At 48.8% G+C, this 18,563-nt stretch overlaps 6 protein-coding genes across 6 annotated transcripts; 3 read left to right on the plus strand and 3 right to left on the minus strand.

Moving 5' to 3' along the window:
* Positions 1–2,033: 2,033 nt before the first annotated feature.
* On the plus strand, positions 2,034–2,852 carry LACBIDRAFT_310124 (uncharacterized protein; the record flags this gene model as incomplete). Its single annotated transcript, XM_001887271.1, has 3 exons — positions 2,034–2,185; positions 2,244–2,430; positions 2,487–2,852. 3 exons carry the CDS (start codon positions 2,034–2,036, stop codon positions 2,850–2,852), a joined length of 705 nt encoding a protein of 234 aa, XP_001887306.1.
* Positions 2,853–2,979: 127 nt separating this feature from the next.
* LACBIDRAFT_295504 (glyceraldehyde 3-phosphate dehydrogenase) lies at positions 2,980–4,672 on the minus strand. The gene is made up of 10 exons (XM_001887335.1): positions 4,619–4,672; positions 4,548–4,567; positions 4,480–4,484; positions 4,362–4,431; positions 4,288–4,312; positions 4,055–4,222; positions 3,968–3,990; positions 3,796–3,913; positions 3,494–3,741; positions 2,980–3,429 (listed from the first exon to the last, which is right to left on the minus strand). Exons 1-10 carry the CDS (start codon positions 4,619–4,621, stop codon positions 3,093–3,095), a joined length of 1,017 nt encoding a protein of 338 aa, XP_001887370.1. The 5' UTR covers positions 4,622–4,672; the 3' UTR covers positions 2,980–3,092.
* A 334-nt stretch (positions 4,673–5,006) lies between these two features.
* On the minus strand, positions 5,007–5,957 carry LACBIDRAFT_310126 (60S ribosomal protein L42). The gene is made up of 7 exons (XM_001887336.1): positions 5,900–5,957; positions 5,826–5,839; positions 5,742–5,772; positions 5,567–5,687; positions 5,419–5,504; positions 5,320–5,368; positions 5,007–5,260 (listed from the first exon to the last, which is right to left on the minus strand). The coding sequence occupies exons 1-7, from the start codon at positions 5,914–5,916 to the stop codon at positions 5,258–5,260; spliced, it is 321 nt and encodes a 106-aa protein (XP_001887371.1). The 5' UTR covers positions 5,917–5,957; the 3' UTR covers positions 5,007–5,257.
* Positions 5,958–6,240: 283 nt separating this feature from the next.
* On the plus strand, positions 6,241–7,415 carry LACBIDRAFT_332724 (uncharacterized protein; the record flags this gene model as incomplete). The annotated part of the gene is made up of 7 exons (XM_001887272.1): positions 6,241–6,247; positions 6,275–6,294; positions 6,401–6,643; positions 6,793–7,205; positions 7,243–7,248; positions 7,279–7,289; positions 7,405–7,415. 7 exons carry the CDS (start codon positions 6,241–6,243, stop codon positions 7,413–7,415), a joined length of 711 nt encoding a protein of 236 aa, XP_001887307.1.
* A 3,146-nt stretch (positions 7,416–10,561) lies between these two features.
* Positions 10,562–11,106, minus strand: LACBIDRAFT_310127 (uncharacterized protein; the record flags this gene model as incomplete). Its single annotated transcript, XM_001887337.1, has 3 exons — positions 10,562–10,595; positions 10,652–10,822; positions 10,931–11,106. 3 exons carry the CDS (start codon positions 11,104–11,106, stop codon positions 10,562–10,564), a joined length of 381 nt encoding a protein of 126 aa, XP_001887372.1.
* A 3,107-nt stretch (positions 11,107–14,213) lies between these two features.
* On the plus strand, positions 14,214–17,793 carry LACBIDRAFT_165672 (uncharacterized protein; the record flags this gene model as incomplete). The annotated part of the gene is made up of 8 exons (XM_001887273.1): positions 14,214–14,282; positions 14,335–14,904; positions 15,197–15,364; positions 15,422–15,460; positions 15,514–15,684; positions 15,760–16,528; positions 16,589–17,441; positions 17,499–17,793. Coding segments are annotated over 8 exons (2,934 nt in total), but the record flags the coding sequence as incomplete, so codon positions are not given.
* Between the last annotated feature and the right edge of the window lie 770 nt (positions 17,794–18,563).

Here is an 18,563-nt window from a genome sequence, read left to right on the forward strand (position 1 = left end):
GTGTTTGATGAATGAATATGTGCATTTAGGTCAATTGTTCTTACAATATAAAAATCAAGGATATCTTGTAATATTCTGAATAATGTCTTTGCAGCTGTTGATGTTCTTCTTGCCTTATTTCAAATATTGATGGTAAGTAATTAAATAAATTGTTATGACTTACCTGACACAACTTCACTGCATCTACCCATCCTGGTATCTCCTCTGCATCCTCATGCATAGCTTGTAAGGTATTATACCATTTTTCTCCCTGCAATGTAACAAAATTTTCAAGATGCAATACCAGTTTGTCCACGATAGCTTCATCCCAAATTCGTTCTTGTTCTTGTAATCCTAAAATAATATGATGTGGCCATTCAGCAATAGCATACCTTGGAATACTAATGTTAAAAAAATCTTCTGAGGAATCCTTCACCAAACATTCCAAACAGGTGACAGCCATATGAAGATGTTGCAAAGGAGGATCAATGAAGTAATTTTCTGATCGTGATTTGATGGTCAGAAAATCTCGGAGAGATGTGTGATAGAGCATGATCGGCTCCCTATCATCCCCAGGAATCTTAATAATTGATTGTACTTTCAAAAGCTCAAGGACAATCTCTCCAGCTTCGGTGGCAAGGAGCAAGCTAAGAGAATTGATAGACTGATTGGTCTGCAGAATCATGATAGATCCAATAAGTCGACAAAAGGCTGGTGTTTGAGAAGCAGAAGAAAGAACTTGTTTGTAGAGTGGATCCAGACTATTGGACTCAGAGTCCAGAACTTCCTGCAAGACTTTATATGGCATGGAATCTTCTCCAACCAATCGAACCAGTGTGGCAGCAAACATGAATGAGCTACCAGCTTTATCAAGAAGCACAGAGAGAGCTCCAGAGGATGGCCAAGGCTGTGAGATCCTCCGCATGATTGGGAGGTTCTGATCATAGATACGACCAAACTGCTGTTCAAAATATAGTTGGATATCAGGGCGAGCATCAAAAGCATTCAAGTCTATGCAGTACAAGACTGAGTGAGCCCTGGCATCATTGAACTTCTTCCGGATATGTTCTTCCACTCTGCTAGTAAGAAAGATGCGAAAAGGGAGCTGGCCCCTTTGAGATATGTCAATCAGCATGTCAATAAGTTCCGCCATTTGAGCCTTGTCATCACACTCATCAAGACCATCGATGACAAGGATCTTTGACTTGGCAAAAAAAGATTGAAAGGGAATGGAGAGGGAAGATAGTGGGTTCATGATGAGTCTTCGGAACTGGTGAACAATAGAGACTGAAGTGTCTAGCAAGGTGCTATCTTCTTCGAGAGCCCGGTCAATCAGCGGTTTTGTGGCGGGCACAGAGATGAAGATCTGGTGCGCAAGGGTGGGAATTAGGCGTGCAATGTGACTGCGATCCCCAGCACCCCGAAGAAAGAAAAAACTGCCTAAAAGCCTGCCCTCGTCGGCATAGAGCTGCGCAATGGTTTGCGATAGTGCAGATTTGCCATAACCAGCTGGCCCGTTAAGCCAACAAACAGATTGCTTATTACGCATATTAAGCCATTTCTTGATCGTGTCAATCACTGCGAGGCGAGTGCCAGGATCACACTTTGCGACTGGACCTGAGCGGGTGTGTGTCGCGTTACTGACAGGCCTAAGCAATTGCGAGAGACCTAGATATAGTGAATTGTACTGAAAGAGGTGGCTGAAATACAGCCTGAACGTACCTGCAGAAGGAGGGCCGTGTACAATCGTGACATGGTCAGCGTTGTAGAACTGTGCATTCCCTGAAAAGGTATTTCCGGTAGCGTTTTCTAACATCCTGTTGGACGCCATGAAATAATGTGTGTTAATATGAGAGATATCGAGTTTGGAGTGTTCGATGAGTCGTCGATGAGTCGTTCGATTGTCGTGGTCGATGAAGAACTGGTTTGAACGGATATTACGAAATCAACTATCTCGTCACAAGAGACCGCTTACTTCGCTATTTTTCATCGATTCGCAGGCTTTCGACACTCAGGCTGCTGCGCTGTGCCGTGAAGTCACGGTTCCGGACTTCATGCAGCCAAACGTTGAGGTTATCAACCTACCCACAGGCGTTTCTCTCGAAACTATTCTTTCAAAGCCACCACCCACCACCCATTCAGAGGGAACGAAATTAGCCATATGTCTCCACCCTTGGTCCTGGCTCGGTGGTCGAATGCAGGATCCGTGGGTCATCCATACCCCTCTGGTACTTACTTACACCTCTTAAAAGCTTCAATTGAAGTGTCCTTGACTCTCTGGTCGATCCGTTACTTTCCAAGAACTACCATGTCCTCCGATACAATTCGCGAGGCGTCGGCAGGTCGACTGGCCGAGCGTCGTTCACTGGTTTTGACGAGGCAAAGGACTTGGAAGCCATAATACGTTGGACACTTGATCATCTTTCCAACGTTAGCTCCGTCGTTATAATTGTACGTTCAATTCTGTACTTTCAATACGTTGGTCACTCAACCCATACGTATCTTAGGGCTACTCCCATGGCTCCCTAATTGCCTCCCTCCAACCACCTCTCCCGGCTCCAGTACAAACCTCACACGTCCTACTATCCTACCCCCTCGGTCCCAGATCATGGCTCACCTTGTTCCGATCATCAACATACGCCCAGAGACTAGAGGACCTCATCAAGTCCTCTACATCCCGCGTGCTTGTGGTTTTCGGGGACCAGGATGAGTTCACGTCCATATCGAGTTATAGAACGTGGGTGGCTGAACTGGAGACTCATTCTGGGACAAGTGACAGGCTGAATATCGTTGAAGTTGGGAATGCTACTCATTTCTGGCGCGGACATGCTAATGAACGACTTAAACATGTACTACTGGAGTGGTTGCAATAAACTTCTTTTCATATACTGTTCGTGTAAAGGTTCGCCACACTTTGTGTACTCTACCCTCTACCCTTAAGCAAACAGACTTCTTTGAACACGAGTGTATATATCTGTGTAACACGGTCTCGCGATGGTAGAAGCACAATCTGAGGACAAGCCCCTATAGAATTACAGCATAAACATTTCCTTTCTTTTTGGTTTCGATGATATCTAAAGCCTTTCACCAATTCCGACTATCCGCCCTTTCTCTCAAACCCCAGCCTTCTTGTCCTGAGTAGCAGCGTAGACGAGGAGGTCGCAAACACGGCGAGAGTACCCCCACTCATTATCATACCAAGAAATAAGCTTGACAAAGTTCGGGCTCAGCTGGATACCAGCGCCCGCGTCGAAGATGGACGAAGCGGTGTGGCCGATGAAATCGGTGGAGACGACTTGGTCCTCACAGTACTCGACGATGCCCTTGTAAGAGCCTTCGGCGGCAGCTTTGATGGTGGCTTTGATCTCTTCGTAGGTCGCAGCTTTCTCGGTGCGCACGACAAGGTCGACGACGGATACATCCAGGGTGGGCACACGGAATGCGAGGCCGCTATATCGGGGAGCAAAGGCAAAAGTAAGCAATGAAAAGACACGGCAAAAGGAGGAGATCGTACGTGAGCTTCCCGTTGAGCGAAGGGATGACCTTGCCAACGGCCTTGGCAGCACCAGTGGACGAGGGGATGATGTTGTTGTTGACGCTACGTCCGCCACGCCAGTCCTTGTGCGAGGGGCCGTCGACGGTCTTCTGAGTCGCGGTGGTGGCGTGGACGGTAGTCATCAAACCTTCGACGATACCAAAGTTGTCGTGGATGATCTTGGCAAGAGGGGCGAGGCAGTTGGTCGTGCAGGACGCGTTCGAGATCTGTAGTTCCCTGAATTAATACAAGAAGAAAATGGAGGATAGATGTGCACGCACGACTTTGACGGCGGGGTCGTACTTGTCGAGGTTGACACCGACCACGAACATGGGTGCGTCGGCTGATGGGGCAGAGATGATGACTTTCTTCGCGCCACCCTTCAAGTGTGCTGAAGCCCTATGATGTTGACAATCGATCAGGATGCTTCAGTAGGAAATGTTAAAGGCTTACTTCTCCGTGGTGGTAAAGACACCCTGCAAAACGGAACACGGTAATCAGCATCAAATGGTCAAAATCAGAAGAGGAAGGAGGACGCACGGTGGACTCGACAATGTACTCAGCACCGGCCGAGCTCCATGGAATAGCAGCGGGGTCGCGCTCTCCAAAGATGGTGACGGGCTTGCCGTTGACAATGAGCTTGCCATCCTTGGCCTCGATGGTTCCCTTGAATCGTCCGTGCACGGAATCGTACTTGAACATGTAGACCTGGGTAAAAGTTCATCGGTTGAGTTAAGAGAACCGATGTACGGGGTAAAGAGAAAGAAACGGACCATGTACTCGAGGTCGATGAAAGGGCTGCACAAGTCCGTTGAGTATGTGAAAAAATGAGCATCGCGCCACTCACTCATTGATGGCGACGACTTCAATATCTTGCAACTCGAGAGCATTGCGGTAAACAATACGGCCAATGCGACCTAAATCGCGTTGGTTATAAGCCTATTAGAGTTGAATTGAGTACTCACCAAATCTATGGGAGAGGAAGATGAAGGCGCGTTATTGAGTGCCCCTATAGATAAGGAGTAACCCTTACCCGTTGATACCAACTTTGACCTATCAAATGGATTCAGGACGTGCAACAGAAGAAAGGCATATACAACGTACCATTTTAGAGAACGGTATAGATAATAATACTTAGAAGTTGGTGGTGGGAGGAAGAGAGAGGTAGGTAACGGAGAAGCTTTTTATTTGGCTTGGTAAATTTAGCCATCGATTATATCGCACCCAATCAGCTGATGGGGAGACGAGTTGCCGTCGGATTACGACGGATCTCACTCTTTGGGGTTAGTCCCGCCACTGTCAAGTCATTTGAAAAAATGTAGATAGTGGTTACTGGTATGTAGAGAGCATTGTTTTTCACGACTATCTCATTGAATGGGATGCTGTGAGATCTTGAACAGTGCTCGGGAAAAAACTGGAGGTAGATGTATATGCTCACCGAGATTCGAATCTGGAATAGAATCTCTCGGATACTTGTTATCGGACGGAAAGCAGGTGGCTCATCAAATGTCAAAGATTACAGGCGTCAGAAAGGTGTTCCAAGCTATGGTCGTCATTAAACTGCTACATGTCGGCCGAGTGGGATATAGTTCCCGTCGCCGATGCGACATGCACCCAAGCCGTGAGCGAGAACAGCACCGCCATTTGACCGAAATCTTAGACCGAGTGGGCATGCAAGCATATCATATTCGTAGTAGGTGGCAGTGGAGAACAAATGCGACATAGAAGTAGAAAATGAGACGCTCACTACTCGAGAAGACATGTCAGCTACCACGGAGCGCGGCAAGAAAAATGACTGGACCCACGAAAGTAAGAGCAGCACCCTTGGTCTTCTTCTCTCCACCAAGCTCGAAACTAAACGAATAATCAGTATGCATCGAACCAAGGAGAACGGCAGCACGCACTGTTTGCAACGTTTCAGGGTAAGCTGCATTTTGTACTTGCACACATTGCACTCCAGCCTCAACACGACCTTCTTCGTTGTCTTTGCCTATTTCCATCGATGCACGCAATCAGTCTCCAACGACAGCCGAAACGATGCTCGCCACACACCTTCTTGTGGAAGACAGGCTTGGTCTGACCACCATACCCTGATTGCTTGCGGTCGTAACGGCGCTTCCCTTGCGCGAAGAGGGAATCCTTGCCCTTCTTGTATTGCGTCACCTTATGCGGTCTATGAAAACGCCAACGTCAGATACCCTCTAATAGCAATATACTAGCAGCGTACGTGTGTTTCTTGCATGTTTTGCCCTTGCAGTCTGGAGAAAGTTATATCGGTCCTAGTCCAGTGCCCTGGTTCGTAAACACTCACAAGTTCTGCGTGTCCTATGAAAGGAAATATCGTCAGCACAACTCCAATGTAGAAAGACTTATTGAAAACCGTACTTGGGGATGTTGACCATCTTGAAGGCTGGCGGCGACGACGATGAGCTGGTCTTGAGGTTTGTGTTGACTGCTTGTGGTCGTCGGGAATCGCCGAAGCCGAGGTACTGTATAGTTATGTGGTTAAAGTTCAACCGGCGGTTATTCCGGGCCGGTTACTCTCAGGGTACCATCTCCTGTTTTCTTTTGGTTTTCTTCTGGACGGTATAAATCCGCTGACCAAAAAACATTCGCGCCTTCACTTGTGGCTTGTCGACTATGACATTCGAAAACCCGGAACAGAAAATTGAGTGTTGATCGTAGATTTCTGAAAGTTCAAGCCAAGGTTCAAGGACGCTTCAGCAATGAGCAGTGAGTGACTTTTCTTACTGCGTTCAGATGTGCCCATAGGTAAATTTGTAGGCTTTGAATTTCCCATGTTTCAAACTTTACAATTATTGCCATAGAGCGGTGACAGCACTGACGGATCCCTTGTTTGAAATTGCACACAACAGCCTAACCTAGGCCTCTGAGTTGGAAACACATGGCGTCAAAATGAGGCTGCATCTCTGCATTGCTCAATCGCACCTCCCATTGTTATCTGGGTGTCCGGAGGCTTCAGCCTTTCGCGCACCCTTGCACCCACAAGAGCGTAGTGGGTCGCAAGACCGATCTTATGATGCACTTGCACATTTGCGTCTCCACCATCTTCCATATGACTCAGCGCATTCTCCCTATCGGTGGCTTGAATACGTAACCGAAGCTCCTGTATGCCTCGAGGATCTCTTGGGAGTAGTTGGGAGTTCCATACGGCATTCTATCATTCCCGGTCAATTCGGACTGCCTTTCCGACAATGGTTAGAAGGGTAACCAGAACGGAAAATCCTGAAGTTTGTTTACAGATTACCCTGCATTAGCTCGGTGTGGATGTTCCGTGGGCGGTCACAAGCGTCCTACACATTGCGATTGTGAAATCGTGGGTCCCGCGAATTTGCAACAAAGCGCGTGTAGACCTTGGTAGGCTGGGCGACGGCTGGGTACTCCTTCCGAGGCAAGAGCAGGTTATTTTCTGCAGCCTGCTTCATTTCTTTGGGATTGTAAGGGTGCAGTTAAACCCAGCCATGAATTCTACGATCACCGCTCTTACGAACCGAGAATCGTTGACCTGCCCGGCGTTCAAATTTGGACGCTACATTGTCCACGACAATTCGGGTTCAGGAGGTATGCCTCGTTGCACCTGTCATGTGCCACTGGCGTCACCCTCGAAATTCTACAACTCCAAAAAACGTTTTTGTGAGGATAATTTGGTCCAAGCGGTCAACAAGCGGTAGTGTGTATTTGTATGACCGTAACTGATGTAAAATTAGTGAGAGGTATGCATTGACTATAAATCGTTGATCTAGAACTCAAGAACGTGAGTCGAGGAGTCACTCTACGCGGTTTATTCCATTACCGACAGGTAACTGGGTGGGAGATTTTCTCCCGAGCTTTTTGTGATACCCATCTTAATTGCAATTGCCAATATGTAGAAACGGCCTAGGAGATGATAATGTCTCCCTTCATCTTCGGGCGAGTCCAAGTGGCAAAGCATTTACTTTGCCAAAATTCATTCCGACATTTCACTTGTAAGTCTGGTTACATCCGACAATTGTGTCAGCTGCTCAGATCGGAGCATTGACGCCCTCAAAAAATAACTTACTCTGCCAACTGGCGACCAAAAAATTGCAACGCTGTGGGACACTTGGAATGAAACCCTAGACTCGACGTTAACTGCCCAAAGTCGCGTACACGGCAGACATTTCACTCCAACTGGAATGTTCAGCTATTTTTAGCCTTGGAGACTCGGGGAGTGAACTTGACCGACCAAACGGTAGCGCTGGGGAATTTTGCATCAACTTTCCGCGTTGAAGAATCATAAATGATCAATGCGGTTACTTGCCAAAACTCGAGGTCAACCGCTCCAAGTGAATCAAGCGGCAAGTGGGAGTTGACATCCTTATAAGTATACGTGCTCAGGTGCCCAGTGCCACACTTCACCGACGCTTGTACTACACCATAAATTAAAATTGCCGATTTTTAATACAACAAAAGCAAGCCTGGGGATCTGCGAGGTTTTTGAAGATAAGAAAAATCATGGTTTGTTCAGCACAGAATAAGTATCGTGAGTGGGAGTCGAACCCAACCGCGGCAGCCTTTTTCCCTATCGCGCAACTGCACCACGACTTTTATTTTGTCGGTCAATGTCGCGTTCGATTTTATTCATTCCTTTCGGTGGGTGAGTGATGCAGAGTCGAACTTGGAGTCCTCGAGTGTTGTTACTCCGGTTTTGAATGCAACTGTACCGCGGCTGTTGGCAACGAACGTTCAACGGGCCGCATGTAATAGGGTCACCTCCACCGCTTTGAAAAATGATTGAAGCCACTGTGAGCTGTCCGGAAGAGTACTTCGGAGAGAGGTCAGTTTAAAACTTCAATATATGATTAAAATATTTTAATCAGCCACCAAGGCGGCGAGTGGGAGTCGAACCCGACGCGTGCACTGCACCCACACCTAAGTGACGTTAGCAGCATGCACTTCTACCATATCGCTGCTGAATTTTGAAGAGCAAGCGGAATATTGGGATAAAATTGCTGAGGCAAGCGTCCTTGAAGACGAAAAAATTATTCAATTGAACGTAGGAGATTTAGATTGTTGACTTGGAATTTATGTAACAGCAGTGCACACGTATGTACGTTATAAGTGACGGTAGGCAGTGCGTACCTTGTATACCATACCTGTCGCCGATTGCGTTCAGGACAAAAAGCCTAACGCCTATACTGACACATATCGCGAGTGGGAGTCGAACCCAACTTTGAATTTCCTGCTGGGCCCGTCGCGCTTGTGCTTTTGGAAACCAATTGCACCATAGGCGCTGCTCGTTGTATTGTCTATACTTACCCATATTTTTCCTCTCATGACGATTGTGTTATACGTATCCGCCGCCGAAGTGTTAGCGATCCTTTGGTTTGAACAGGCTGCTTAGTAGCGGGGATCGGCGGATGTTATTTGAGATAAACCATACGAAAAAAAAACATTCCTGACCTAAGCGTACACCAGTGAGTGAACCCAACCTTGTTTCCTGGCACGTTCGAGGTCCCAGCTTTTGAGGAGAGCTATACCCATATTTTTCTTCTTAAAGCCAATGTCAGGTTGGAGTAGTAAAAGCCATCCACGGCTCTACCGCGTCTTGATATAGCATATGAGTTGAACCTGTGTAGGCTCGAGATAGAGAATCATCGTTACTACTTGCACCGTGAAAACCGTTATCAGTTGTCTGAATGTGCGCACTCGGAAAATAAAATAGCCGGGGGAGACACCTATGACGCGGCAAGTGGGAGTCGAACCCTTCCTTCTTAATGGCCAGTGAGTCCAAACACACACTCAAGTTGCACCATGTTTGCCATCAACGAAAGGTTGATTTTGATCAAAATGATGAGGTTCGGCAAGTTGTTCAAGATAAAAAGTCTGTTTCGATATGGTGATATCCGAGGATGGGAGTCGAACCCATTAAACGACCTGCTCTTGTTCTTCGTCCCGCACGTGGTATTATTGCAGAGTCAATTGAAATGCGACTGCACCATGACCGCTGTCACTTATTGTGAAGTTGGCTGGCATAGAATAGCTGGGTACTGTGATCAAAACGTCTGTCAATGCAAGCAATGGGAGTCGAACCCAACGAGCTACTAGTCGTTCCCGCCCGCGTTGACGCAACGTTGACTGTGTGCACTTGGGCTATGCTTGACGCTGGCCCTTAATGAGGCTACTGTGCTCAAGGTGTCGAGGATCAGCGCGTCTAGTAGTAGATCAAAATAAACAACACACCCATCTGGCAGATTACGGGTATGGGAGTCGAACCCACCGAGCAACTTATTCCTTTGTCCCGTGTGTTGGCCACACTGCACACTGCACTATGACCGTTTTTTTTTGTCAGTCGCATCCGTACTTTTCTCACATCGGTTGAGAACGGAGGCTTGATGATGAGGCGCCAAACTACCACATCAGATGACTTCACCGGTGTCTTCTCTCTTATATGTGCCAGGTCTGATGTTCATGGAAGACACTTCGCGCCAGCTTGAATGTTTCGCCGTGGAGAGATGTTGACCGACCAAAAACGGGACCGCAGGTTGCGGTGCATCAATCTGCCACGTGGAAAAATGATAAATCAACCCAAATAAGCGGCGAATACGCGCTCGGATGCCTGCCACCGTACCTCAGCGACGCTAGGTGCATACGCTTGTACTACACCATATCCGCCGTAGACGGTATTGGCGAATTGCTGATTTTTATTATTATCAACTATTGGGCATCGGGGATCATCTGCGAGGTTTTCGAAGATGGAAAAAGTTGAAGGCAGCAACATCGTGAGTGGGAGTCGAACCCAACCGCCGCAGCCTTTTCCCTGTCACGCGTTAGCATTTTCAATGCCTCCGCAACTGCACCACGAGCTCTGTTTTTGTCGGTGAGTGTCGCGTTCGATTTTATTCATTCCTTTCGGTGCGTGAGTGATGGGAGTCGAATACATCGAACTTGAAGTCATTCGATACCGTGGCTGCTACCCATACCCATATACGTACTTGTTGGCAGCGAACGTTCAATGGGCCGCGTGTCAATAGCCATTCCTATCGTCATCTCCACCGCTCCGAAAAGTTATTGAAGCCACCGTGAGCTGTCTGAAAGAGTACTTAGAGGTCAGCGCTCAGCTTCAAACCTGAACACATGATTAAAAGATTAACGCACATTGAAATTGTCTTAGTAGGCGGCGAGTGGGAGTCGAACCCGAAGCGTGCGCTGCACCCACACCTGGTGAAGTGACTGGCAATAGCTGCATGCGCTTCTACCATATCGCTGCTGGATATTGAAGAGCAAGCGGAATCTTGGTATAAAACTGCTAAGGATGTGCAAGCGTTCCTCGAAAGGAAAAGATTATTCAGTTGGAGGCAGGAGATGTAAATCACCGACCTGAAATTTAACAGTGCACACCCCTAACGTGCCAATTGAAAGCTAGGTAGTGCATACCTTGTATACCATACCTGTGGCCGATTGCCCCTGAGAGCGTTCAAGACAAAAAGCCTGAAGCGCACCTTTTCCATGTATATCGCGAGTGGGAGTCGAAACCAACTTTGAACCCTTGTCGTGTGTGTGTGGTATTCAGCGAATGCAACTGCACCATGGCCACTGATGCCTATACCCATATTTTTCTTCTCATGATGATTGTGTCATACGTATCCGCCGCTGAAGGTTTAACGATCTGTTGGTTTGGACACTGGAGATCGGCGGGTGTTATTCGAGATCAACAGAGAAAAAAAATATTCCTCACCTGAATGTTGCACCATTGATTGAACTCAACGACCTTGTTCCCCGCGTTCGAGGTACCAGCTTTTAAGTACAACTTTCTTTCTTTTCCTATAACATTTTTTTTTTCTTAACGCCAATGTCAGGTTGGTAAAGAAACCATCCACAGCTCACCGCGTCTTATGGCGTATATGAGTTGAACCTGCGTATCGCTATCAGCGCCGTGAAAACCGTTATCAGTTGTCTGATCATGAATGTGCGCACTCGGAAAATAAAATAGCCATTCCAACAAGATTTACGTGGCAAGTGGGAGTCGAACCCTTTCTTCTTCATGCCATGGTGCACCGTCCAGTGAGTCCAAACATGCAACATGCAGTTGCACCACGGTTGCCACTGACCTTGTTAGCGAAAGGTTGTTTTTGATCAAAATGGTAGGGGTCAGCGAGTTGTCCAAGGTAAAAAGACTTTCTAGCCGCACTCGAGCGCCGGGTATGGGAGTCGAACCCATTGAACGACCTACTTGTTTCTTCGTCCCGGCAGAGTCAATTGAAACGCGACTGCACCATGACCGCTTGCCACTTGTTCGTGTTGGCCGAAATGTTGGTTTAGAGTCGCTGGTGCTGACAATAATGGGTACCAGCCTGAGGGTGATTATTCAAATATTCAAAATGAAACAAGAAAGTCACGAATGCAAGCAATGGGAGTCGAACCCAACGAGCTACTAAGTAGTCGTTCCCGCCCCGCGTTGGTTGGAGTTTCGTTAACGCAACGCTGACTGTATGCACTTAAACTATGTCTGCCTTGATGTGGACACCGTTTTGATATTGATTTTGAAAGGTGTTGGGGACCGGCGCGTGTTTCTTTGGTTAAGATAAAAAATGGTCTCATTTGGCTACACAATTACTGGTATGGGAGTCGAACCCACCGATGTTGAAGTTATTCATTTGTCCCGTCGACTCTCAGTGTTGGCCACACTGCGCTATGACCGCTTTTTTGTTCAGTGGCATCCGTACTTTTCTTACAGTGAAAAACGTGAGGCTTAGTGATGGTTATTCCAAGCGCCAAAGCACCAGATGATCGACATCAGGGTACCTCCACCGGTGTCTTCCTTCCTTCTTATCTGTGGGTCCGCATCAAAACATGGGTGCGTGCAAAGTTTGTTCTGGGTAGCAGTAAGTAGGTCCATGATCATCGTACGTAGGGGCGGGGAATCCAGCGAAACCTGGGTCAGCTAGATCTCGGGCCGTGTGTTATTTGGGAAGTGATGCCTGCGATATTGATTCTGTAAGGAGATGTTAAAATGTTGGAGAGTGTCATGTTATTTACCGTGACGACGACTCGGATCCGGGCTGAGGAAGACTCCTATGGACGATTGTGGACCGGGAAAGGATGGGTTTTTGGAACCGGAGCGCGTTGGATCGGAGGTCGTTTGGGGGTGGTGCCGATGTTCATTTGCGAATTGAAGGCGGTTGATGTTCTCGCGTCATGTCGGGGGCGCTTTCTGGGAGGTATGAATGAGTAGACATCGAAAATTGTCGTGGCGTCATTGCTGTATGTGATAAGGCGGCAGTGCTACTCGTAGACGCTCGTCGCCTAGTACCAGAGTGAGCCCATTGATAGTGGTGTGATGTAGTTGAATGGTCCGGTAAGATTAGATGTGATCGGACGAAGAAGGCAATGCGTCATAAATATAGCCCTCTGCATACCCAAAGGTCGGACCACCAGGGAATTGTTCGACTTTTGTTGTTCGAGTACACGTACGGGGATAGTGGCGAATTGACCGAAGTGACGATTAAATTGAGGGTGGGCTGAACTGGGAAAGGATAAGGCATATTTGGTATGACGTCGGAAGCCAATAGAAAGCAAACGTTTTTGTTCTCTGTTTATATTGCCCCACTGAACAATAGCCTGAGGCCGTTGTGGATATGGGATTCAGACGCTGAGAGAGTTGGATTCAGAAGCAGCAGCTGCAAAGATTCGAAAAGGACTCTGGGTAGCTTAGAAGAGACGTAGATGGATCGCGGAAAGACGATGAAGCCGTTCTGGAAGTAGCTGTGCGGGGAATTGAATTGAACGGAAGGATAAGGGGTGACTGGGGTCTCATTGCCATTTTGGGGTAGTGAGCTGGTTAGTTCAGATTTGAGTCCATAAAAAGTCTGTTGTGAATCGTACGACGACTGTGGGCCTTTCATTCTTCGTTTCCCCCTGACTGACACGGTTTCTTTCACGTCTCTTTGACGTTTCTTTCGTCTTGCTTTTTGTGTCCTTCGTAGGAGTTGACTTGCTAGCGAAAATGCGAGCCCTCTTGCGTCCGTTCGCGCTCCATGCAGCCTACACACCCATAGAAACCATCGTCTTCTTCTCCATTATCGGAACACTCGCCTACTTTCACATCCTCTCTGCTATCAAGCACTCTGCGTTCCTCGCACCCACACATACGTCCACCCCAGCCCTACGTCCTGCTCATGCTCTGTACAGACTGGGCGAATGGGTCGGCGTACGTGAAAATTCTAGGACCACCCCTATTGAAATACAACAGGTCATCATCTCCCTCGATGCTGTACAGAGGTACAGAGACGTACGTTTTTATTCTACCTCTCCGTCTTTGACTTTATAAACCGACCGTCACTAGGTCATCCCCGCAGATATCTCTCTCGCCTCCGAACCACTATCCTCATCTACACTCAACCTTACAAACTACCTCACCCACTCTTTACAATCCACGAACGGGCGAACGTATCCTAGCATATGCCACCGTCCCGTCCAGCACTCTCTCAACCGGTCCTTTGGCGCTCCAACGACGACCCCATGCTTTACCCACCAACAAGCGAATGACCGCACGTTCACCCAGACACTCAGTTTCCACCCAGGAATGCGCGAAGAGTTCGTCAGTGTCCTCGCTCGCCGTCTCAATGGCGATGGACACGGCCGCGTCTTTTCTGATGAAGCTGGCGTCCGCTTTGAGGTGGAGTCGGCAAAAGGTGCTGAACCACTAGCCATCAGCCAAATGAGGCACGGCAAATGGGTTGCATATGCCGCGCGTGCTCTCGTCGTTCGTTTCTGGGACCTCGCAAAGGTTCGTTCCATCAATTACCCTCCAATCACCAATCACTCACACCTCCACACAGAAAGCAGACTCCCTCGACATCGTACTCATCCTCGCAGGGTACATCCTAATGCACATAACCTTTTACCTCCTCCTCACCCGCTCTCGCCGACTCGGTTCCTCCTTCTGGCTACCCCTCGCCATCCTCTCTTCCGCCATCCTAGCCCTCCTCATCGCGCTCCCCATCGCCATGTACCTCCACATCCCCATCGACCCCGTCGCACTCACCGAAGCACTCCCCTTCCTCGTATGTACAGTCGGCTTCGACAAGCCCCTCAGACTCGCAAGAGCCGTGTTTACCCACCCGCATTTAACCTCGCCTATGCCCTCGGGGTCGACGCTTTCGGCTCCGACGGTCGTTAACGGGACTGGGCAGCTCAAGCCTGCGCCGAAGATTATCACGGAGAGTTTGACGCTTGTGTATCCGCCTATTATAAGGGATTATATCCTGGAGATTGCGGTGTTGGTTGTGGGCGCGAATAGTAAAGTGGGTGGGTTGAGGGAGGTGTGTGCGCTTGCTGCGTTGATTTTGGGTGTGGATTGTTTGCTTTTGTGCACGTATTTGGCGGCGATTTTGGGTGTTATGATTGAGGTGAGTTTTTTTTTTCTCTTCCATCCTTCTTTTACGCGTCGCGCGTTTTCATTTGGAGAACGTCACGTGTACGCTCCCCTTTTTCATTATCCACTCGCTTGGACCGGGATAGCCTATTCTTGTCTCTTTATTGTCAACGGGGGTTTGATCTGTGATGTCATTGACCGGGGATTGTCACGTGGATGGTGTGCAGACCCCAAGTCACAGCCGATCGTTATAGAACCGTCTTTCTTTTGTCATTTCTGCTCATTTCTAAATCTAACCATCTTTTTTGTCTATCCTAATCATATAGGTCAGGCGAATCAAGACAGTGAGTCAAGCCATGACCCGCTCGCGATCCAGCTCTGTCTCGTCTTCCTCCGGCAAACCTAGCGCGATGGTCCGTCCTGCTCCCCTTGCGACGCCTCCGACGTTGAGGCACAAGATCTCCTCTGCTCTGCTGGGCGAAAAGGGGTCCAGTGTGCCTGGGTATGTTGTTGGAACTTCGAAGAGCCTCCGTGTGCAGGTTGGTGGTGAGAAACAGGAGAACCCGGCTGCGAGGCTCAAGTTGCTTTTGGTATGTAGCCTATTTTCAGTTTGGGACGAGTGTTGATGGGGTTTTGGTGGTAGATCGCTTCGTTCTTGACACTGCATATCTTGAACCTCATCACTCCTTTGACGCCATCGAGGACGACCACGCATCCTACACCACCGCACGTTGCGGGTGTCAACGTTCGAAAGGTGGACATCACTGCTTCTGGGATACGTTCCGTCCTGCAATCTTTAGTCGATGCCTCGTCTGTCAATTTTGAATCGTCTGATGGTGATGCAACGGAATCAGACGGGGATTCTACTCCGTTTGAGCTTCTTGTCAAGATCCCACCCCCAATCTACATCCGCGTCTTACCACCCGCCTACCTTCTCCCTGCTCGCATTGGTCTCTTGGAAGGCGAGCACCTCACCGGACGCGGGTCCACGGGCGAATGGCTCGAGTCGTTCATGTCGTCTTGGACTAGACTCGTAGGCGACCCCATATTGAGCAAGTGGATCGTGGTGGTTCTGGCGATCAGTATAAGTCTGAACGGGTACCTGTTGAAAGGAATTGCGCTTGGTGTGGGTGTTAGAGCCTTTGGTGTTGTTGGAAGGAGTGGGGTTGTGAAAGGGGGTGTTAGGTTTGATGAGGATGAGGAGGTTCAACAACAACCGACTGCTGTTGTTGTTACGAAGCTGGCTCCTGCGTCGCCTACTAGGGGTCCTACCTCGCCTGCTCCTGCTCCATCGTCCGTTGCTACATTCACGCTGGAAGACGTTGATCGTAAGCTGAAAGCTACCAAACGGCTCAGCTCCACCTCTACCAAGCCATCAGCAACTCAACCTCTATCCCCATCTGACTCTGACCCGTCTTCGTCGTCCTCGGAGAACGAGGGCCCACAGGAAGCGAAACCTGACGTGGTACGGTCCCTGGAAGAATGTGTGGATATCTTTGAGAATGGGCCAAGGCCACAGAGTGTTGCGCTGAGTATGCTGAATGATGAGGAGGTGGTACTGCTTGCGCAGCATGGGAAGATCGCGGCGTATGCTCTAGAGAAGGTGCTGGGTATGGATGAGCTGGAGAGGGCTGTGAGGATACGGAGGGCGTTGATCTGTATGTCCTTTTTCTTTTTCTTCTCCTTTGTGAATGGGGGTTAATTGTGATTGATTATAGCTCGCGCATCGTTGACGCAGACATTGGAAACTTCGGATATCCCTATGGCGAACTACGACTACTCTCGTGTGCTTGGTGCGTGCTGCGAAAACGTTGTTGGATATATCCCTATCCCTCTTGGTATTGCTGGCCCGCTTAACGTCGATGGGACATTGTACCCCATACCCATGGCCACGGCCGAAGGCACCCTCGTCGCGTCTACTTCTCGGGGCTGTAAGGCTCTCAATGCTGGTGGAGGTGTGACGACCGTCGTCGTTCAGGACGCCATGACCCGCGGACCGGCCATTGATTTCCCGAATATCGTTATGGCTTCTGAAGCCAAGGCGTGGATTGCTTCAGAGGAGGGTTATAACGCGATCAAGACGGCGTTTGAGAGTACCTCACGATTCGCGAAGCTGAAGAGCTTGAAGACGGCTATGGCTGGGCGGACGTTGTTCGTACGGTTCGCGACGGCTACTGGGGACGCTATGGGCATGAACATGATCTCAAAGGGTACGGAGAAGGGGCTGGAGGTGATGCAGAAACACTTTCCTGAGATGGTTGTTCTTGCCCTGTCGGGCAATTATTGCACGGACAAGAAGCCGGCTGCGATTAATTGGATTGAGGGGAGGGGGAAGAGCGTTGTTGCTGAGGCTGTTATTCCTGGCAAGGTTGTGAAGACGGTGTTGAAGACGACGGTGGAGGCGTTGTGTAATTTGAACACGAAGAAGAACCTTGTGGGGAGCGCGATGGCTGGGTCGATTGGAGGCTTTAATGCGCATGCTGCGAATATTCTTACTGCGATGTTTTTGGCTACTGGACAGGACCCTGCGCAGAATGTGGAGAGTTCGAATTGTATGACGTTGATGGAGCCGTGAGTCTTCCCCTCTTTAGTTTCCGGAGAGAAAAACTAATCTTTGGTTTGTTTTAGGGTTAACAAAGGCGAAGACTTGCTCATGACGATTACGATGCCTTCCATCGAAGTCGGGACTGTTGGTGGTGGAACTGTATTAGCACCACAACAGGGTGTACTGGCACTTCTCGGCATGAAAGGCGCCCACCCCACGGCACCTGGTCAAAATGCACAAGCACTCGCTCGGCTCATCGCTGCTGCCGTTATGGCTGGGGAACTGTCCCTGCTCAGCGCCCTCGCTGCAGGCCATCTCATCCGTGCACATATGGCGCATAACAGGTCACAGACGAACACACCTGCGCCTTCGTTGCCTCCTACACCCGCACCGGGTGCTGGGCCTGCGTTTGCGGGACAGTTGGCGCTCCCTGCGAAGAGGAAGGGGTCGTTGGGTGCGCAGCTTGGTCCGTTGACGCCGTCTTCTTCGACGGGGTCTTTGCCGCCTTATTCGGCACGCCCGTGAGCGAGCTTTTGCTTCATGTTCTCGTCGTCGCTTCGTCTATCCATCGCATCGCATCGCACACTTAATCAATCGCACGCACGCCACGCATACACCCGCACACCCACACATCCGACACGGCACACATTATTAGTGTATATATCCGACCTTGACTACCATAATTCCCATTGCTTTGAAAATTTTGCGGAAGGGGTTTTTTTTTAATTGTTTGATTGTTGGTTATTTTTCGAGTCCTTCCTTCCTTTCCTTTTCGTATTATCTATAATGCCCCTTTTTTGCATTTTCATCCCTTTGGTTGAATGCATGAGATTTTCATCTTCATGCATTTATTATGTAGCGAATTTGATTGGCGTTTTTTTCGTCCTTTCATTATTGGCTATCAGACATTTAGACTCTTTTTTCGATACAATTGGAGGAATGTAATGAATTGCGCATATAAAGTCAATTCAAGTAGAAATTGAACAACCTTGTTCGAGTCAAGGTCGTGTGCACACCCTCATCCGTATCCAACAAGATCTTCAACTGTGCCGTCCCCCTCGCCAAGATTACCCACAACAACTCTGTCAAAGGTCTGAACGTTCACTCCAGCACCGCGACTCGTGGACCGTCGAATTGAATTCGAACTG

Source organism: Laccaria bicolor, genomic scaffold (genome assembly GCF_000143565.1).
Source record: "Laccaria bicolor S238N-H82 LACBIscaffold_44 genomic scaffold, whole genome shotgun sequence".
NCBI classification, from domain to species: domain Eukaryota; kingdom Fungi; phylum Basidiomycota; class Agaricomycetes; order Agaricales; family Hydnangiaceae; genus Laccaria; species Laccaria bicolor.